General features: G+C 59.9%; 1 protein-coding gene across 1 annotated transcript in view; it reads right to left on the bottom strand.

Moving 5' to 3' along the window:
- Nucleotides 1-14643, bottom strand: part of SND1 (staphylococcal nuclease and tudor domain containing 1) — a 74453-nt gene that overhangs the window by 14960 nt on the left and 44850 nt on the right. Inside the window, exons 12-16 of the mRNA XM_058804863.1 lie at nt 13873-13973; nt 9751-9861; nt 7754-7826; nt 6362-6503; nt 1109-1218 (exon numbers count right to left, since the gene is read on the bottom strand). Of these exons, the coding sequence (XP_058660846.1) occupies nt 1109-1218; nt 6362-6503; nt 7754-7826; nt 9751-9861; nt 13873-13973 (537 nt within the window). The remainder of the gene's footprint in view (nt 1-1108; nt 1219-6361; nt 6504-7753; nt 7827-9750; nt 9862-13872; nt 13974-14643) is intronic.

Raw genomic sequence — 14643 nt, 5'->3', positions numbered from 1 at the left:
GTCCCCATGTCCTTGTGTCCCTGTCCTCCTGTGTCCCTGTTTCTCTTCGTTCCTGTATCCCTACACCTCTGTGTCCTCCTGTCCCTGTGTTTCCCTATCCCCAGGTCCCTGCATTCCCACGTCCCTGCATCCCTGTGTCCCTGCACTCCCACACCCCCGTTTTCCCATGTCCCCATGTCCCAGCATTCCATGTCCTTATGTCCCTGTGTCCCTGCATCCCCATGTCCCACACCCCTGTGCCCCTGCATTCCCAATGCCCCACAGCTGGCACCACCGGCCTGCAGCTGCTGCCACATCTGGATCCACACCCACATCTGGACCCACACCTGCATCTGGGTCTACAGCCACAACTGCACCCGTGTCCACCACATCTGGCATCCATGGCAACACCTGGATCCAGGGCCACAGCTGTCACCGAGCCCACACCTGGATCTCTGCAGCCACATCTGCATCCACAAACTACATCTGTATCCTTGCCCACATCTGGATCCATGCCCACAACTGCAGCTGGGTCCACAGCTGCATCAACCGTGCCTGCAGCCACAGCCACATCCGGATCCATAAATCCTATCTGGATCCATGATTCCCATCTCTATCCACGCCCACATCTGCACCAGAGCCAACATCTGGATGGGGGCATCAGTCCCTGAATTTTGGCTCAGCAGGACTGCGACAGTCATGGGGGGGAAGGATCCGGCATCCACCTCGGAATTGTGAATCACGGAAAAATTACCCAAAATGGGCCCCGAGCTCCGGAGCTGCAATCAGGGAAATCACAGGAGTTCCAGGGAATTTTAATATTCGGAGACGTTAACAGGAGCAGGTTCAAACAGGGGGGATCCATCCAGAACCCAACCCCACATCCATCCCCACATCCATGCTGCACCTGCCCAGCGCACTCTCAGTATCCCCAGGGATCTCCTGGATCTCTCAGTATCACCTGCGATGTGCTGGCGACACCTTGGATCTCTCAGAGCCACCTGGGATCTCTCCATATCCCAGAGGATACTGCTGGTATGCCCAGGATCTCTGGGTGATCTCAGCTGACAGCTGCTGCCCCCGGATCCCCCCGGACGCCCCCGACCCCCGCGCCCGGCTCCGGCCGTACCTCCCTCTGCAGCACGAGCTCCTTGGTGAACAGCGTGGCCTCCTCGCTGAAGGGCTCCCCCTCCTGCGTCAGCCCTGGCACGTTCCGGGCACCCCGCGGGCACTCGATCCCTGAGGGAAAACGGGGAAGGGTCAGGGCCTGGGAATGGCACACGGGGAATGGCACACTGGGAATGGCACCACGGGAATGGCACCACGGGAATGGCACACGGGGAATGGCACACTGGGAATGGCACACTGGGAATGGCACCACGGGAATGGCACACTGGGAATGGCACACTGGGAATGGCACCACGGGAATGGCACCACGGGAATGGCACACTGGGAATGGCACCACGGGAATGGCACCACGGGAATGGCACACTGGGAATGGCACACTGGGAATGGCACCACGGGAATGGCACCACGGGAATGGCACACTGGGAATGGCACACTGGGAATGGCACCACGGGAATGGCACACTGGGAATGGCACACTGGGAATGGCACCCCGGGAATGGCACACTGGGAATGGCACCACGGGAATGGCACCACGGGAATGGCACACTGGGAATGGCACACTGGGAATGGCACCACGGGAATGGCACACTGGGAATGGCACACTGGGAATGGCACCACGGGAATGGCACACGGGGAATGGCACACTGGGAATGGCACACTGGGAATGGCACCCCGGGAATGGCACACTGGGAATGGCACCACGGGAATGGCACACGGGGAATGGCACACTGGGAATGGCACACTGGGAATGGCACCACGGGAATGGCACACTGGGAATGGCACCATGGGAATGGCACCACGGGAATGGCACACTGGGAATGGCACACTGGGAATGGCACCACAGGAATGGCACACTGGGAATGGCACCCAGGGAAGGGCACCCTGGGAATGGCACACTGGGAATGGCACTCAGGGAAGGGCACACTGGGAAGGGCACACGGGAATGGCACCCTGGGAATGGCACACGGGGAATGGCACCCAGGGAATGGCACACTGGGAATGGCACCACGGGAATGGTACCCTGGGAATGGCACACTGGGAATGGCACCACGGGAATGGCACCCCAGAATGGCACACGGGGAATGGCACCCAGGGAAGGGCACACTGGGAAGGGCACACTGGGAATGGCACCCCAGAATGGCACCCCAGAATGGCACACTGGGAATGGCACCCAGAGAAGGGCACCCTGGGAATGGCACCACGGGAATGGCAACTTGGGAAGGGCTGGGAGGGAAGGGGACACTGGAAACAAGGGAGGTGTGAGGAGCTCTGGGAGGGTCCAGGGGTGGCACAGCTGTGGGACAGGCTGGGACCAGCAGGGATGGGGACATGGGGACAAACAGGGATAGGGACATGGGGATGTGTCTGCAGGGATGGGGACTCAGAGACAAACAGGGATGGGGACTCAGGGACACACAGGAATGGGGACATGGGGGTGTGTCTGCAGGGATGGGGACACAGGGACAAACAGAGATGGGGACACAGGGACACACCCAGCCCCCCCACCCAGAGCCCTCTGTCACAGCCGCTCCCCTGCCCCCTTCTCCTGCTGCCCCCGGGATCCCCCTGCTCCAGATCAGAGCACAGGGAAGTCCTGCATTATTAATGATCATTTACATAATTTGCATAATGAATGAAGTGCAGGGAATACAGCTCCAAGCTGGAGCCACGAGTGAGGAGGTGACACATTCCCCAGGGCCATGTCAGTGTCACCAACACCCAGGGACACAAGGACACAGATCCTGCCTGGAGCAGCTGGGAGCACCCAGAGCCCATCCTGAGGGACAATGTCCCTGTGCCACCACGTCCTTCCCCATTCCCATCCTCATCCTCATCCCTGGCCCTGTTGTATCCCCATCCCATCCCATCCCAGTCCCCATTTCCAGGCCATGCTGCCTCCAAGGGAAGCCATTTCCAGGGAATCCAGCAGGAGCTTCCCAGCCCTGTCCCTGCCCTTCATGGCACACACATCCTCTGTCCCCAAAAATGGGGACAGAAAGGGGGATTTCAGGAAAAGGGGAATTCTGGGAAGCACAGCAGAATGTGGGATGGGGAGCAGGAAATCCCGGGATCTTTGTTACTGATTTGGAACCATCAGGTGCCCCCAAGATCCGGGATCACCCCAGGATTCTCCTTCCAGCACTGGCACGGCTCTGATCCCGACCCTGGCTCTGATCCTGACTCAGCACTGATCCCAAATTTCTCCAGCAAGGAGCATCCCCCAGTGCCGCACTGGGAATGGGAATGAGGGGCTGGAGCTGCCCTTCCTCCTCCACGGAAGGGGCTCGTGGGCCACAACGGAATTCTTTCCCTCAAAATAACAAGGGAAGAGCTGAGGAAGGAGCAGAATCCTTCAACTCCACCAGCTCCCAGCTCCTCAGAGACGGGATCCCGCTCCGGATCCTCTCGGGCCTCTGACGCTTCCCAAGCCCACCTGCGGGAAGGTTCTGGAAGAGGGAAAGCTCCGAAGGCTGGGCTGGGCGCGCTCATCCCCCCAGGAACGCTGGCGGGAGCGGGGAGGGGACGCTTGGCACCCGGAAAAGTTCTCCAGCACTTTAAAAATAGCAGCTAATCCCGAATCCGCGGCTGTGCCGCGCTTCCCGGGAAGCCGTGACGGATTAATGAGGGATGCGGCTGCAAGTGCTGCAGCCACCGCGCTCCCCTGGGCTTCCCAGAGAGTTCCAGCACAATCCTGCCCAGCCGGGGCTGGAGGGGGCACATCTGGGGCTGCTCCCATCCAGAATCAGCCCTGGAGGGATGGGGGCAAGAATTGCGCAGCGTCCCGTCCCGGAGTACCCTGCGGCATCCTGAGCATCCCAAGGACATTCCAGAGCATTCCTGGGATATCCTGAGCATCCCAAGGTATCCCACAGCATCCCAGAGCATCCCACAGCATCCCTGCAGGATCCTGCACCAGGATTCCAGGAGGAACTCCTCCCCGGCCCTCAGTGGGAACAGACAGAACAGATCTTTCAGGGAGAATCCCTTGGAGCAAGGGCCCTTCCAGCCTTGATTCCAGGGATGTGAGCGCTTTGTCCCCTCGCTGTGCCACAGCCAGCACCGGGATCTGGGATGGCTCTGGGCCGGGATCGGCTGTGCCGGGGCCGAGCGCCAGGGACTGACTGATCTCCCACAGGATTTATGGATTCTGGGAGCAGGGAAGGTGAGCCGGAGGGAGGGGACACCCAGGAACTGCGGGAGTGGGGCTGGAATGCTGAGGATCCACTCCAGATCCCGGCGGGAGCAGCACTGGGACAGCTCCACACTGGGAATGCTCACACGGAAAAGCTCCGGATTCCCATCCCCGCCTCCCAATCCCGCAGCTCCCGGGGAAGATTCTGGAGCCCTTGGAGGCACCTGGCCACTCCAACATCCCCAGAGGTGCCCCCTCATCCCTCGGGAATCCTCCCTACCCCAGCCCCCGCTCCGGGAAGGCGTCAGGCTCCCGAGTTTTGCCGGGAGAGAGGAATTCGGGATTAAACCGGCGCCTGTATTTGCACATATTTATAGTGCTCTGACGGATCTATTTTAGCTGGAAAGCTGGGATGAGCTCCCTCGGGAGCATCCCTGGAGTCACATTTTAAGGGACTTGGCATCTCTTTCTGGTGCTCATTTGCATTTGATATCCATAAAAAAGGCAGGCGTTGATAAAAGGCGGATATTTATCCTATTCCTGGCTTGGCAGAGGAGGGTTGGGAATGGCACCGGGGAGAAATCCAACAAAAAACAGGGAAAATAAAAGCCAGAAGGTCCCGCCAGGATCATGGGATTCTATGGGATGGGATGGTCTTGGGGATGCATCCCTTCCAGAACAGAGCAGGGTGGAGCAGGATTCCCAATGGAGCAGGAGTTTCCATGGAGCAGGAATCCCAGTGGAGCAGGAGGAATTCCTGTGGAGCAGGGATCCCAATGGAGCAGAAATTCCCACAGAGCAGGACCATGGAGCAGGAATCCCAATGGAGCAGGGATCTCCAAAGAGGAGAACCATGGAGCAGGGATGCCCATGGAATAGGGACTCCCCTGTGGAGCAGGGATCACAGCACCAGGAGACATCCCAGCATCACTGGGAGTAGGGATGGAGCCCCCACTTCCCAAAGGCCATCCCAGTGCTGGTGTCCACAGGGGACAGAGACAGGACACATTCCCAACTCTGGGAACAAAGGGATGGACAAAGAATCTCTGACTCCATCCTTGCTCCCCCCAGGATAAACACTCCCACCTTTCCCAGTGTTTGATCCTAGGATTGAATCCTTTAAACGCTGATGGAATTCTTCCTCATCCTCATCCCCATCCCCATCCCATTCCCATCTTCATCCCCACTGTCATTTTGATCCTCATCCTACCATTATTCCCATCCCCATCCCCATCCCTGTCCTGCTCCTCATTCTCAATCCATCCTCACCCCCATCTATATCCCCATCCCCATCCCAGCATTCATTCCCTCCCTTCTGTCCAGTTTGTGCTTCCCCACCTGCTCCCAAGTTTTTAGGGTGGGATCACCCTCCCCAGTCCCAACCTCCCCCACCCCTCCCAGCCTGACTCAAGGCGGCTCCAGCGTTAATTGTGACCCCTCATCCCGGGATGCTCCAATCCAGGGAATGCTCCCCTGCCAGCCTGGGGGATGCTCTGGTGCCGATCCCGGAACCCAGAGGCACCAATCCCAGAACCTCACAGTGCCAATCCTGGGATCCCAAGGTGTCAATCCCAGGAACCCTGCGGCGCTGATCTCAGAACCCCGTGATGCTGATCCTGGAACCCCACAATGCCAGTCCTGGGAACCCTGCAGTGACAATCCTGGGACCTTGCAGTGCTGATCCCGGGAATCCCACAGTGCCAATTCCAGGAACCCCGCAGCGCTGATCCCAGAACCCCGCAGTGCCAATCCCACAGTGAATCCCACAGTGCTAATTCCAGGAACCCCGCAGTGCCAATCTTGGAATCCCGCAGAGCCAATCCCAGAACCCCACAGTGCCAATCCCGCGGTGCCAATCCTGGGATCCGTCAGTGCCGATCCCGTGGTCCCGATCCCAAAACCCCTCAGTGCCAATCCCACGGTGCCAATCCCAGAACCCCACATTGCTAATTCCAGGAACCCCGCAGCGCCAACCCCGGAATCCCGTGGTGCCAACGCTGCGGTGCCAATCCTGGGACCCCGTGGTGCCAATCCCGGGATCCGTCATTGCCGATCCCACGGTCCCGATCCCAAAAGCCCGCGGAGCCGATCCCGGGATCCAGCAGCGCTCCCGGCTGCGTACCTGCGAGCAGGAAGGTGATCAGGCAGGTCTCCTTGGGCAGGAAGAGCTTGAGGCGGGAGCCGCTGAACACGTACTCCACCACGGCCTCGGAGCGGCCGGCGCGCTGCAGGAACGGCAGGAACTGCTTCGCCTTCTGCGTGTCCTGCGGGAAAACGGCGAGTCAGGGACCCCGGGGCTGCTCCTGTTCCCTGTGACACCCGGGCTGTGACATCTGGGCACGGAGCTGAGCGCTTCCAGTTGGGAATGGGCTGTGCGCCCCAAACGCAGCCCAAATCCCAAATATAGCCCAAAACACATCTCCAAATACATCCCAAAACAAATCCCAAATACAGCCCAAAATACATCTCCTAATACATCCCAAAACAAATCCCAAATACAGCCCAAAATACATCTCCTAATACATCCCAAGGCAAATCCCAAATACACCCCAAATACATCTCAAAACACAACACATCTCAAAATACATCCAAAAATCCCAAATACATCCCAAAACAAATCCCTAATACATCCCAAATCCATCCCAAAATGCAACCCAAATCCATCCCAAAATCCCAAAAATACTCTAAAACACATCTCAAATACATCTCAAAACACATGTCAAAATACATCCAAAAATCCCAAATACATCCCAAAACAAATCCCAAATATATCCCAAAACGCATCCCAAATCCACCCCAAAATCCCAAAAATACTCCAAAGCGCATCCCAAGTACATCTGAGAACACGTCTCAAAATACATCCAAAAATCCAAAATCCATCCCAAAATCCCAAAAATATCCCAAAGGACATCCCAAATGCATCTCAGAACGCATCTCAAAATACATCCAAAAATCCCAAATAGATCCCAAAATGAATCCTAAATATATCCCAAAACACATCCCAAATACATCCCCAATCCAGCCAAAATGCATCCAAAATTCATCCCTAAACCCAGCCTCTAATCCATCCCAAAGCCCATCCTGTCCCTCCCCACAGGGCAGCTGCCTGGATCAGCAGGACAGATCGGGCCCCATTTCCCCATTTTTCCATTTACCCCATCCCTAATGGAGCATTCCGTCATTCCTGGGATCTGCCCTTCCCCATCCCAGCATGGAAGGGCTCCACAGAAATCCTCAAAAATATTAATTAATTGAGGAGAATGTAAGGAGCTCTGCTGGGAGGTATGGGGATCCCCAAATTCCCTCAGGAGAGTGGGGCAATCCCGGATTCCTGCATTCCCGCCAGCATTCCTGGTTCCCAGGCTACGGGGCAACTCGCGGTTTATTTATCCAAGGAAAAAAGGGAAAAAAAAACCCCCATCAGCTCCCAAAACAACGGCAGGTGTGGGTTTTATCCCGTTTGATCCCCCGCGGAATTCCCGCCCATGCCGTGCGCGAGGGGATGGATCCTTACTCCGGAGATGTCGGCCACCCTGTGGATCGGCACCTCCTTCTTGCTGTGCAGCCCCTTCCCGTTCTTGATGGCCCTGAGAGGAGAGGGAGCGCCGGGAATCAGCTCCGGCCGCAGCAGGATGGGAGCTGGAGCCTCCCCTGTGCCCGCCGGGACACCGGGGCTGTCCCAGGCGTGGAGTGAGGGGAATGCCACACACGGAGGGCACTGAACACACACGGAAAACCAGCGGGATGCTGGAGCTGCTGCCAGGCCCAACGCTGGGCTCGGATCCTGATCCTTGTCTCAGCACAAGGGTACAGGGCTGGGATGCTCCCCTGGGATGCTCCCCTGGGATGTTCCCTTGGGATGAGGCCACCAAGCTCTCTGTCCCCACCTGGAGCCTGGAGTGTCCCCTCGTGCCCCCGGGCCTGGCCTGGAGGGTTGGGAAAGGCTGGAGAGTGCCAGGATTCTGGCAGAACCAATGGTCTGGGATGTGATTCCAGGCTCTCTGAAGAGCTGGGAATGCTGAATGGATCCCCCAGAGTGCTCCAGGCCCTGCACCACAACCTCATCCAAAATCCCAGAGCATCCCACTCCTGCTGCTCCTGGCATTGTCCCAGAGCTGCTAGCTCCTCTGCCTGGTGCCAGCACCATCCTGGATTTGGGATGTGCCAAAGCTCCCAATGGCATGGATGAGCCACCTCCATCACCTGATCCACTCGAGGATCGGGCAGGAACATCCAGCACCTCCACCTGGGGACATCCAGGCTGAACCCCAACCCTGGAGTGTGGCTCTGGCTCCAGGTGCCACATCCCAGATGCCTGGAGTGCCACATCCCAGCCCCATATCCAGCTCCAGGTGCCACATGCCAGCCCCATATTTGGCTCCAGGTGCCTCATCCCAGCCCTGTATCCAGCTCCAGGCCCCATATCCGAGCCCCATACCCAGCCCCAGGTGCCCCATCCCATCCCTGCACCCGGCCCCAGGTGCCAGATCCCATCCCGGCATCCCGGTGCCCCCTCGGCAGCTCCGAGCTGCTGACTTCCTGCCAGGCTCCCCAAAAGGCACATTCCAGGCGCTGGGAAGGAGCCTGCGAGCAATCTGCCGGCCGCCCACCGCCCGGGCACGGCTGGGAGGGAGCGGGAGCAGCTCCCTCCGGATCGAGCCGCCTTTTCCCAGCAGCCAGCCCTGCCCGGCGAGGCGCCGCAGCCCCCTCCAAGCTGCTCTTCCCGGCTCTCGGCACCGTGCCGGGATCTGCTGCCAAGGAGGAGCTGAGATCCCACCATCCCCGCCGGGCTCAGCCGCCACGGAGCCGCCTCCGGAGGGAGCGGGGCCGGGCACGGAAGGGTGTCCATGGCCACTCCAGGGGGAGCGTGGGATGGGGGACAGGGACACGGGGACACCTGTCCACATGGGACACCTGTCCAAATGGGGAGCAGGGCCGAGCAGGGAAGGGTGTCCATGGCCATTCCAGGGGGAGCGTGGGATGGGGGACAGGGACACGGGGACACCTGTCCACACGGGACACCTGTCCACATGGGGAGCGGGGCCGGGCAGGGAAGGGTGTCCATCGCCACTCCAGGGCCATCAAGAACGTGGGATCAGGGACAGGGACATGGGGACACCCGGGGGGCTCTGGAGCGGGGCCGGGCAGGGAAGGGTGTCCATCGCCATTCCAGGGCGAGCGTGGGATGGGGGACAGGGACATGGGGACACCCGGGGGGCTCCTGAGGCTGGGAACAGCGATCTCTGTGTACATGGGGGGCACCAGGATATGAGATCCTCTGCATGGGGAGCTGGGCTGTGCACACCTGGATCTGGTGTACCTGAGACACAGCTGGGGACAGACAGGGACATGGGCTGGGACAGGACAGAGGGACACAGACAGCTGTGTGGGAATCACCTCGAGCCACAGGGATGGGGCAGGGGGACACAGGACAGGGGACACAGGACAGGGACACAGGATGTGACAGGGAGAGCCCAGGGGACCCCTCAGAGCCCCCAGCCCCGCGCTCACCGTGCCTCAGCTGCCAGCAGCTCATCGTAGTGTGCCGAGCGCTGGTCATCGTCCTGCCGGTAGCGCAGCACCGTGGCCAGGCCCTTGCTGACCAGCGCCTCCGCGATGTTGCTGTGGGAACGGGGTGGGATCGGGGTGGGAATGGGGCAGGGAGACCCCAGTCCTATCCCAATTCCATCCCATCCCATCCCACCCCACCCCATCCCATCCCAATTCCATCCCATCCCATCCCATCCCATCCCAATTCCATCCCATCCCATCCCAAGGGAAGGCCTTGGAGTGACACATCCCAGCTCTCTGGGCACAATGGGGGACCCAAACTGGGCTCATGCCACAGGGAGAAGCCTCCAAGGAGCACCCCAAAAATCTCACCCCAAAACCCAAAACTCCCCTCCCCTCTCACCCCAAACCCAGCAGGCTCAGCATTCCCAGCCCATGGGAGCCGAGTCCTGGATTTCCCAATCCCGTCACTTTTTTCCAGGAGCAGGGAGTGGTTTGGGAAGGAAGGCACCACCCCCAGATTCCCCCCAAACCCAAGGGGTGATGGCCCCCAGCCCATGGGAATTTCCTTGATTCCACCATCCTATTTTTTTCTGGTAAATAATTTGGGCACCGGTTCGGGGGGGTTGGACAGGGTGACCTCCCCACCCCCATTTCCATGGGAAGGGGCTGGGAGCAGCCTCTCCCAGTGAACTGGGATTTCTGGGATCAGCAAGGGAGGCCTGTGCCAGGCAGGGGTGAATCCACCACATTCCACTGCTCTAAGCAAATCCATGAATTCTCCTTCGCCAGCACTTCCCTAATTCTCCTCCAGTCACCGCCCCTCCCACTAATTCCCTCAGCATCCCCAAAAAGGAGGATCTATCCAGAGGATGGAGGGACTGATCCCTGCCCGAATCCCCGGCGTGCCCCTTCCTGAGCGGGGGGAAGGGCAAATCCAGCACCGGGAGCTGAAATTAGGTCTCGGAGCAGGGGGAGGAATCAAAAATTCGGGATTGGCAAGCGAGGGAATCGCTGCAGCCGGAGCAGCTGCGGCAGCCGGGGAATGCTGAGCACTGGGAATGGGCACCCTGGGGATGGGCACCCCGGGAATGGGCACCTCAGGAATGGGCACCTCAGGAATCGGCACCCCGGGAATGGGCATCCTGGGAATGGGCACCTCAGGAATGGGCACCCTGGGGATGGGCACCCCGGGAATGGGAACCCTAGGGATGGGCACCCCGGGAATGGGCACCCCGGGAATGGGCACCTCAGGAATGGGCACCCTGGGGATGGGCACCCCGGGAATGGGAACCCTAGGGATGGGCACCCCGGGAATGGGCACCCCGGGAATGGGCACCTCAGGAATGGGCACCCTAGGGATGGGCACCCTGGGAATGGGCACCTCGGGAACGGGCACCCCGGGAATGGGCACCTCGGGAATGGGCACCTCGGGAATGGGCACCCCGGGAATGGGCACCTCGGGAATGGGCACCCCGGGAATGGGAACCCTAGGGATGGGCACCCTGGGAATGGGCACCCCGGGAACGGGCACCTCGGGAACGGGCACCCCGGGAACGGGCACCCCGGGAATGGGCACCTCGGGAATGGGCACCCCGGGAATGGGCACCCCGGGAATGGGAACCCCGGGAACGGGCACCCCGGGAATGGGCACCCCGGGAATGGGCACCCCGGGAATGGGCACCCCGGGAATGGGCACCTCAGGAATGCTGGGGAAGGAGCAGGAGCTGGGGGAGGCCAGGGAAGGGCCAGGGCGGCTCCCGGCGCTCCCTGAGATTCCCCATCCCAGACATCCCACTCCCCATCCCAGTCAAATCCTGCTCCTCATCCTCAACACATCCCACCCCCCCATCCCAGCTGCATCCTGGAAAAGGGTGTGGAAAAGTGTCCCCTCCCTGGGCCACTGCAGAGCCCGGATGCTCTGGAGCATTCCCAGCACTCCCAGCCTCGAAATCCGGCTGCTTCCCAGTGCCACAACACTTCACTGGGCCGGAAATCCCGGGAAAAGCCCAAATTCTTTTGGGGTTCAGAGGGTTTAAGGCTCAGAATTCCCACGGGGACTGATCTTGGCACCCAGGGAAGGAGGGTGAGGGAGGCAGGGATAATGGCTCAGAGAAGGAATTGCAGCCCATGAATTCCAGCCCCTGCTCCAGCCTGGCTCACGGGGAGGCACCCCCCATTCCCACCTCCCAGCAAAGCTCTGGAATGGAGCTGGAGCTGTGGCCTGCAGGGAAGGAGCATCCCCTGGTTTATCCCAGATCCCACATTAAAGACTGGGAATACAATGGGAAAAATATCCTTAGGCTGGAAAACACCAATTTGGGAACTTCAAGCCAAAAATGTCGATTTTTAAGCTCCTCCCGCATTTCCTTTCCCAAAGAAAGTTTTGAATGGGTTTCATCCCACCAGAGCCGGTGCCCAGCATGGACTGGGATTGGGATTGGGATTGGGATTGGGATCAGGATCAGGGGTGCCAAACCCATCCCACCCCCCAAACTCCAAATCATCCCAAACTGCAGCACCCGGCCCTGCTGCCCCCAGGGAAGGGATCCCCCATTCCTGCCAGGAATTGCACCTGGAATTACAGCACAGGGTGCTCCTGAAATGTGGCATTAGGGATTTCTAGGAGCTTTTTTTTTTTTTCTGAGGATGATGCAGGATTCTGTGGGATGCTACGGAATGGTGCAGGATGCTGTGGAGAGCTGTGGGATGCTCTGGGATGCTGTGGAATGCACCAGCATTCCTAGCGCAGGGATCAGGCCCAAAGCTTGGAGGAGATGGATGCAGGCAGGGAAATGGGCAGGATACGGGCAGGGATAGGGGCTGGGAGATGAGCAGGGATCCAGGCAGGGATCCAGCAGGGATCCAGGCTGGGCTACGAGCAGGGATCCAGCAGGAGAAGCTGGGTTTGTGCTCCAGCCCCCCCAGTCCCCGTGCCTGAGCTGGGATTGGGGCTGCAGCTCCTGCCCTGGCTCCCGCCCCGGCGCTGCCGTGCCCGGAATCCCAAGCAGGCTCAGCCCAGCCCAGATGCCGGGCGGACACTCCAGGAGGACAAGCCAGGCTTTATTCCCTGCTCCATCCCAGCCTGGCAAAGGCCTCGGGACACAGACCCTGCTCTGTTCCACCCCCGGCATCCCGGGATGCAGCACCGGGAATGGCACAGGCACTGTGGAATATCCTGGGATACAGTACAGGGAATGGCAGTGTGGAACATCCCAGGAATGGTGCAGGCACTGTGGAATATCCTGGGATACAGTACAGGGAATGGCAGTGTGGAACATCCCAGGAATGGTGCAGGCACTGTGGAATATCCTGGGATACAGTACAGGGAATGGCACTGTGGAACATCCCAGGATGCAGCCCTGGGAACGGCACGGGCACTGTGGGACGTCCCGGGAATGCAGGAGTAGCTCTCCCAGCGCTGGGATTAGGGAGCAGGAGAAGGCAGCTCTCCCAGGTTTTGCAGGGAAGGGAAGGAAGGGAAGCGCAGCTCTCGCAGCCCCTGGATCACGGAGGGAAAGGCAGCGCTGCAGCGCTTTGGGCGCTTTCCAAAATAGCTGCTACCGGGAAAAAAAACTGGGAAAGCAACCAAGGGCCTATGACAAATCCTCCCTACGCAGCTCCCGGAGCCGCTGCCAGCCCGAGGCTCGGCCTATCCACAGGGATGTGCTGGGGGCCTGGCCTATCCACAGGGATGTGCCAGAGGCACCGGCACCCCGTGCCCTGAGGGGGAAAAATCACAAATTCTGGCTGCTCTGGAACATGCCCCACTTCTGAACCTTCTCATGGAGAACAAAAATCAGGGAAGGGAAGGACAAACACCCCGGGATACACAGCAGGGATTACTCCTCCAAAGCCACCCCTGAGGCAGCCGGATGGGGAGAACCTCATCCTGACATCCCCCAAAACTGATGCAGCTGTGGGGGGGCAGGTATGGGGGGTCCAGACAGCAGCACCCCAATGTACCCCATAGGATCACAGAGCTGGGATGCCAGGAATGGGGGCAGATCCCAGGCCAATGGGGAGCGAGCCAGCCTCCAGCCCCACGGAGCCCTGGCAGGGTGGGCAGGGCAGGTGGGCAGGGCAGGTGGGCAGGGCAGGGCAGGTGGAGGGAGCACTCACATCCCGCCGATGGAGACGGTGGCACAGGTGCGCTCCGAGAAGGCCGGCACGGTGTCGGTGGCGCTGCTGGCGGGGCGGATGTAATCCACGGAAACGTTCACCTGGAACAGGGAATGGCTCAGGGCTGGCACTGCCTGGACCCTCAGTCAGGGCCCAGATCAGCCAGACAGGCCCTCGTCCTCATCCTCATCCTCATCCTTATCCTCACCCTCATCCTTATCCTCACCTTCATCCTCTCCATGCCCAAACCCCTGGGATCAGACAGCCAGGCCCTCATCCTCATCCTCATCCTCTCCACGCCCAAATCTCCAGGATCAGACAGCCAGGCCCTCATCCTCATCCCCATCCCCATCCCCACCCCCATCCCCATCCTCATCTGCATCCCCATCCTTATTCCCATCCCCATCCTCCCCGTGCCCACGTTCCCACTGCCAGTCTCCAGCCCCTCTCCGTCTCCATGCCCAGGGAACGGAGCCGTTTCCCAGCGGCTCTGGCACCACCAGAGCTTCCAGGCAGGACAAGATCCCAGCTGGGATCCCAGCACCTGCCAGGTGTCCCCAGAGCTCCATGGGGATCCCGAGGTGTGGTGACCCCGGCAGTTCCCGGTTTATGGACACGACATTCCCACTGGGACAGGGATGGGAGCGGCACTTCACGCTCCACCAGGAGTGTGCCTCGGAATCAGGGTCTCCAGGAGGGATGGGAAGGTCTGGGGCAGGGCAGGGAGCACCCCGAGCCTGGAATTCCACAGTGCCCCCACGGCTCTGACAC

Source organism: Ammospiza caudacuta, chromosome 5, assembly GCF_027887145.1.
Source record: "Ammospiza caudacuta isolate bAmmCau1 chromosome 5, bAmmCau1.pri, whole genome shotgun sequence".
Lineage (NCBI taxonomy): Eukaryota > Metazoa > Chordata > Aves > Passeriformes > Passerellidae > Ammospiza > Ammospiza caudacuta.
The sequence above is the reverse complement of the archived record's forward strand: the minus strand, read 5'-3'. Positions and strand labels throughout refer to the sequence as shown.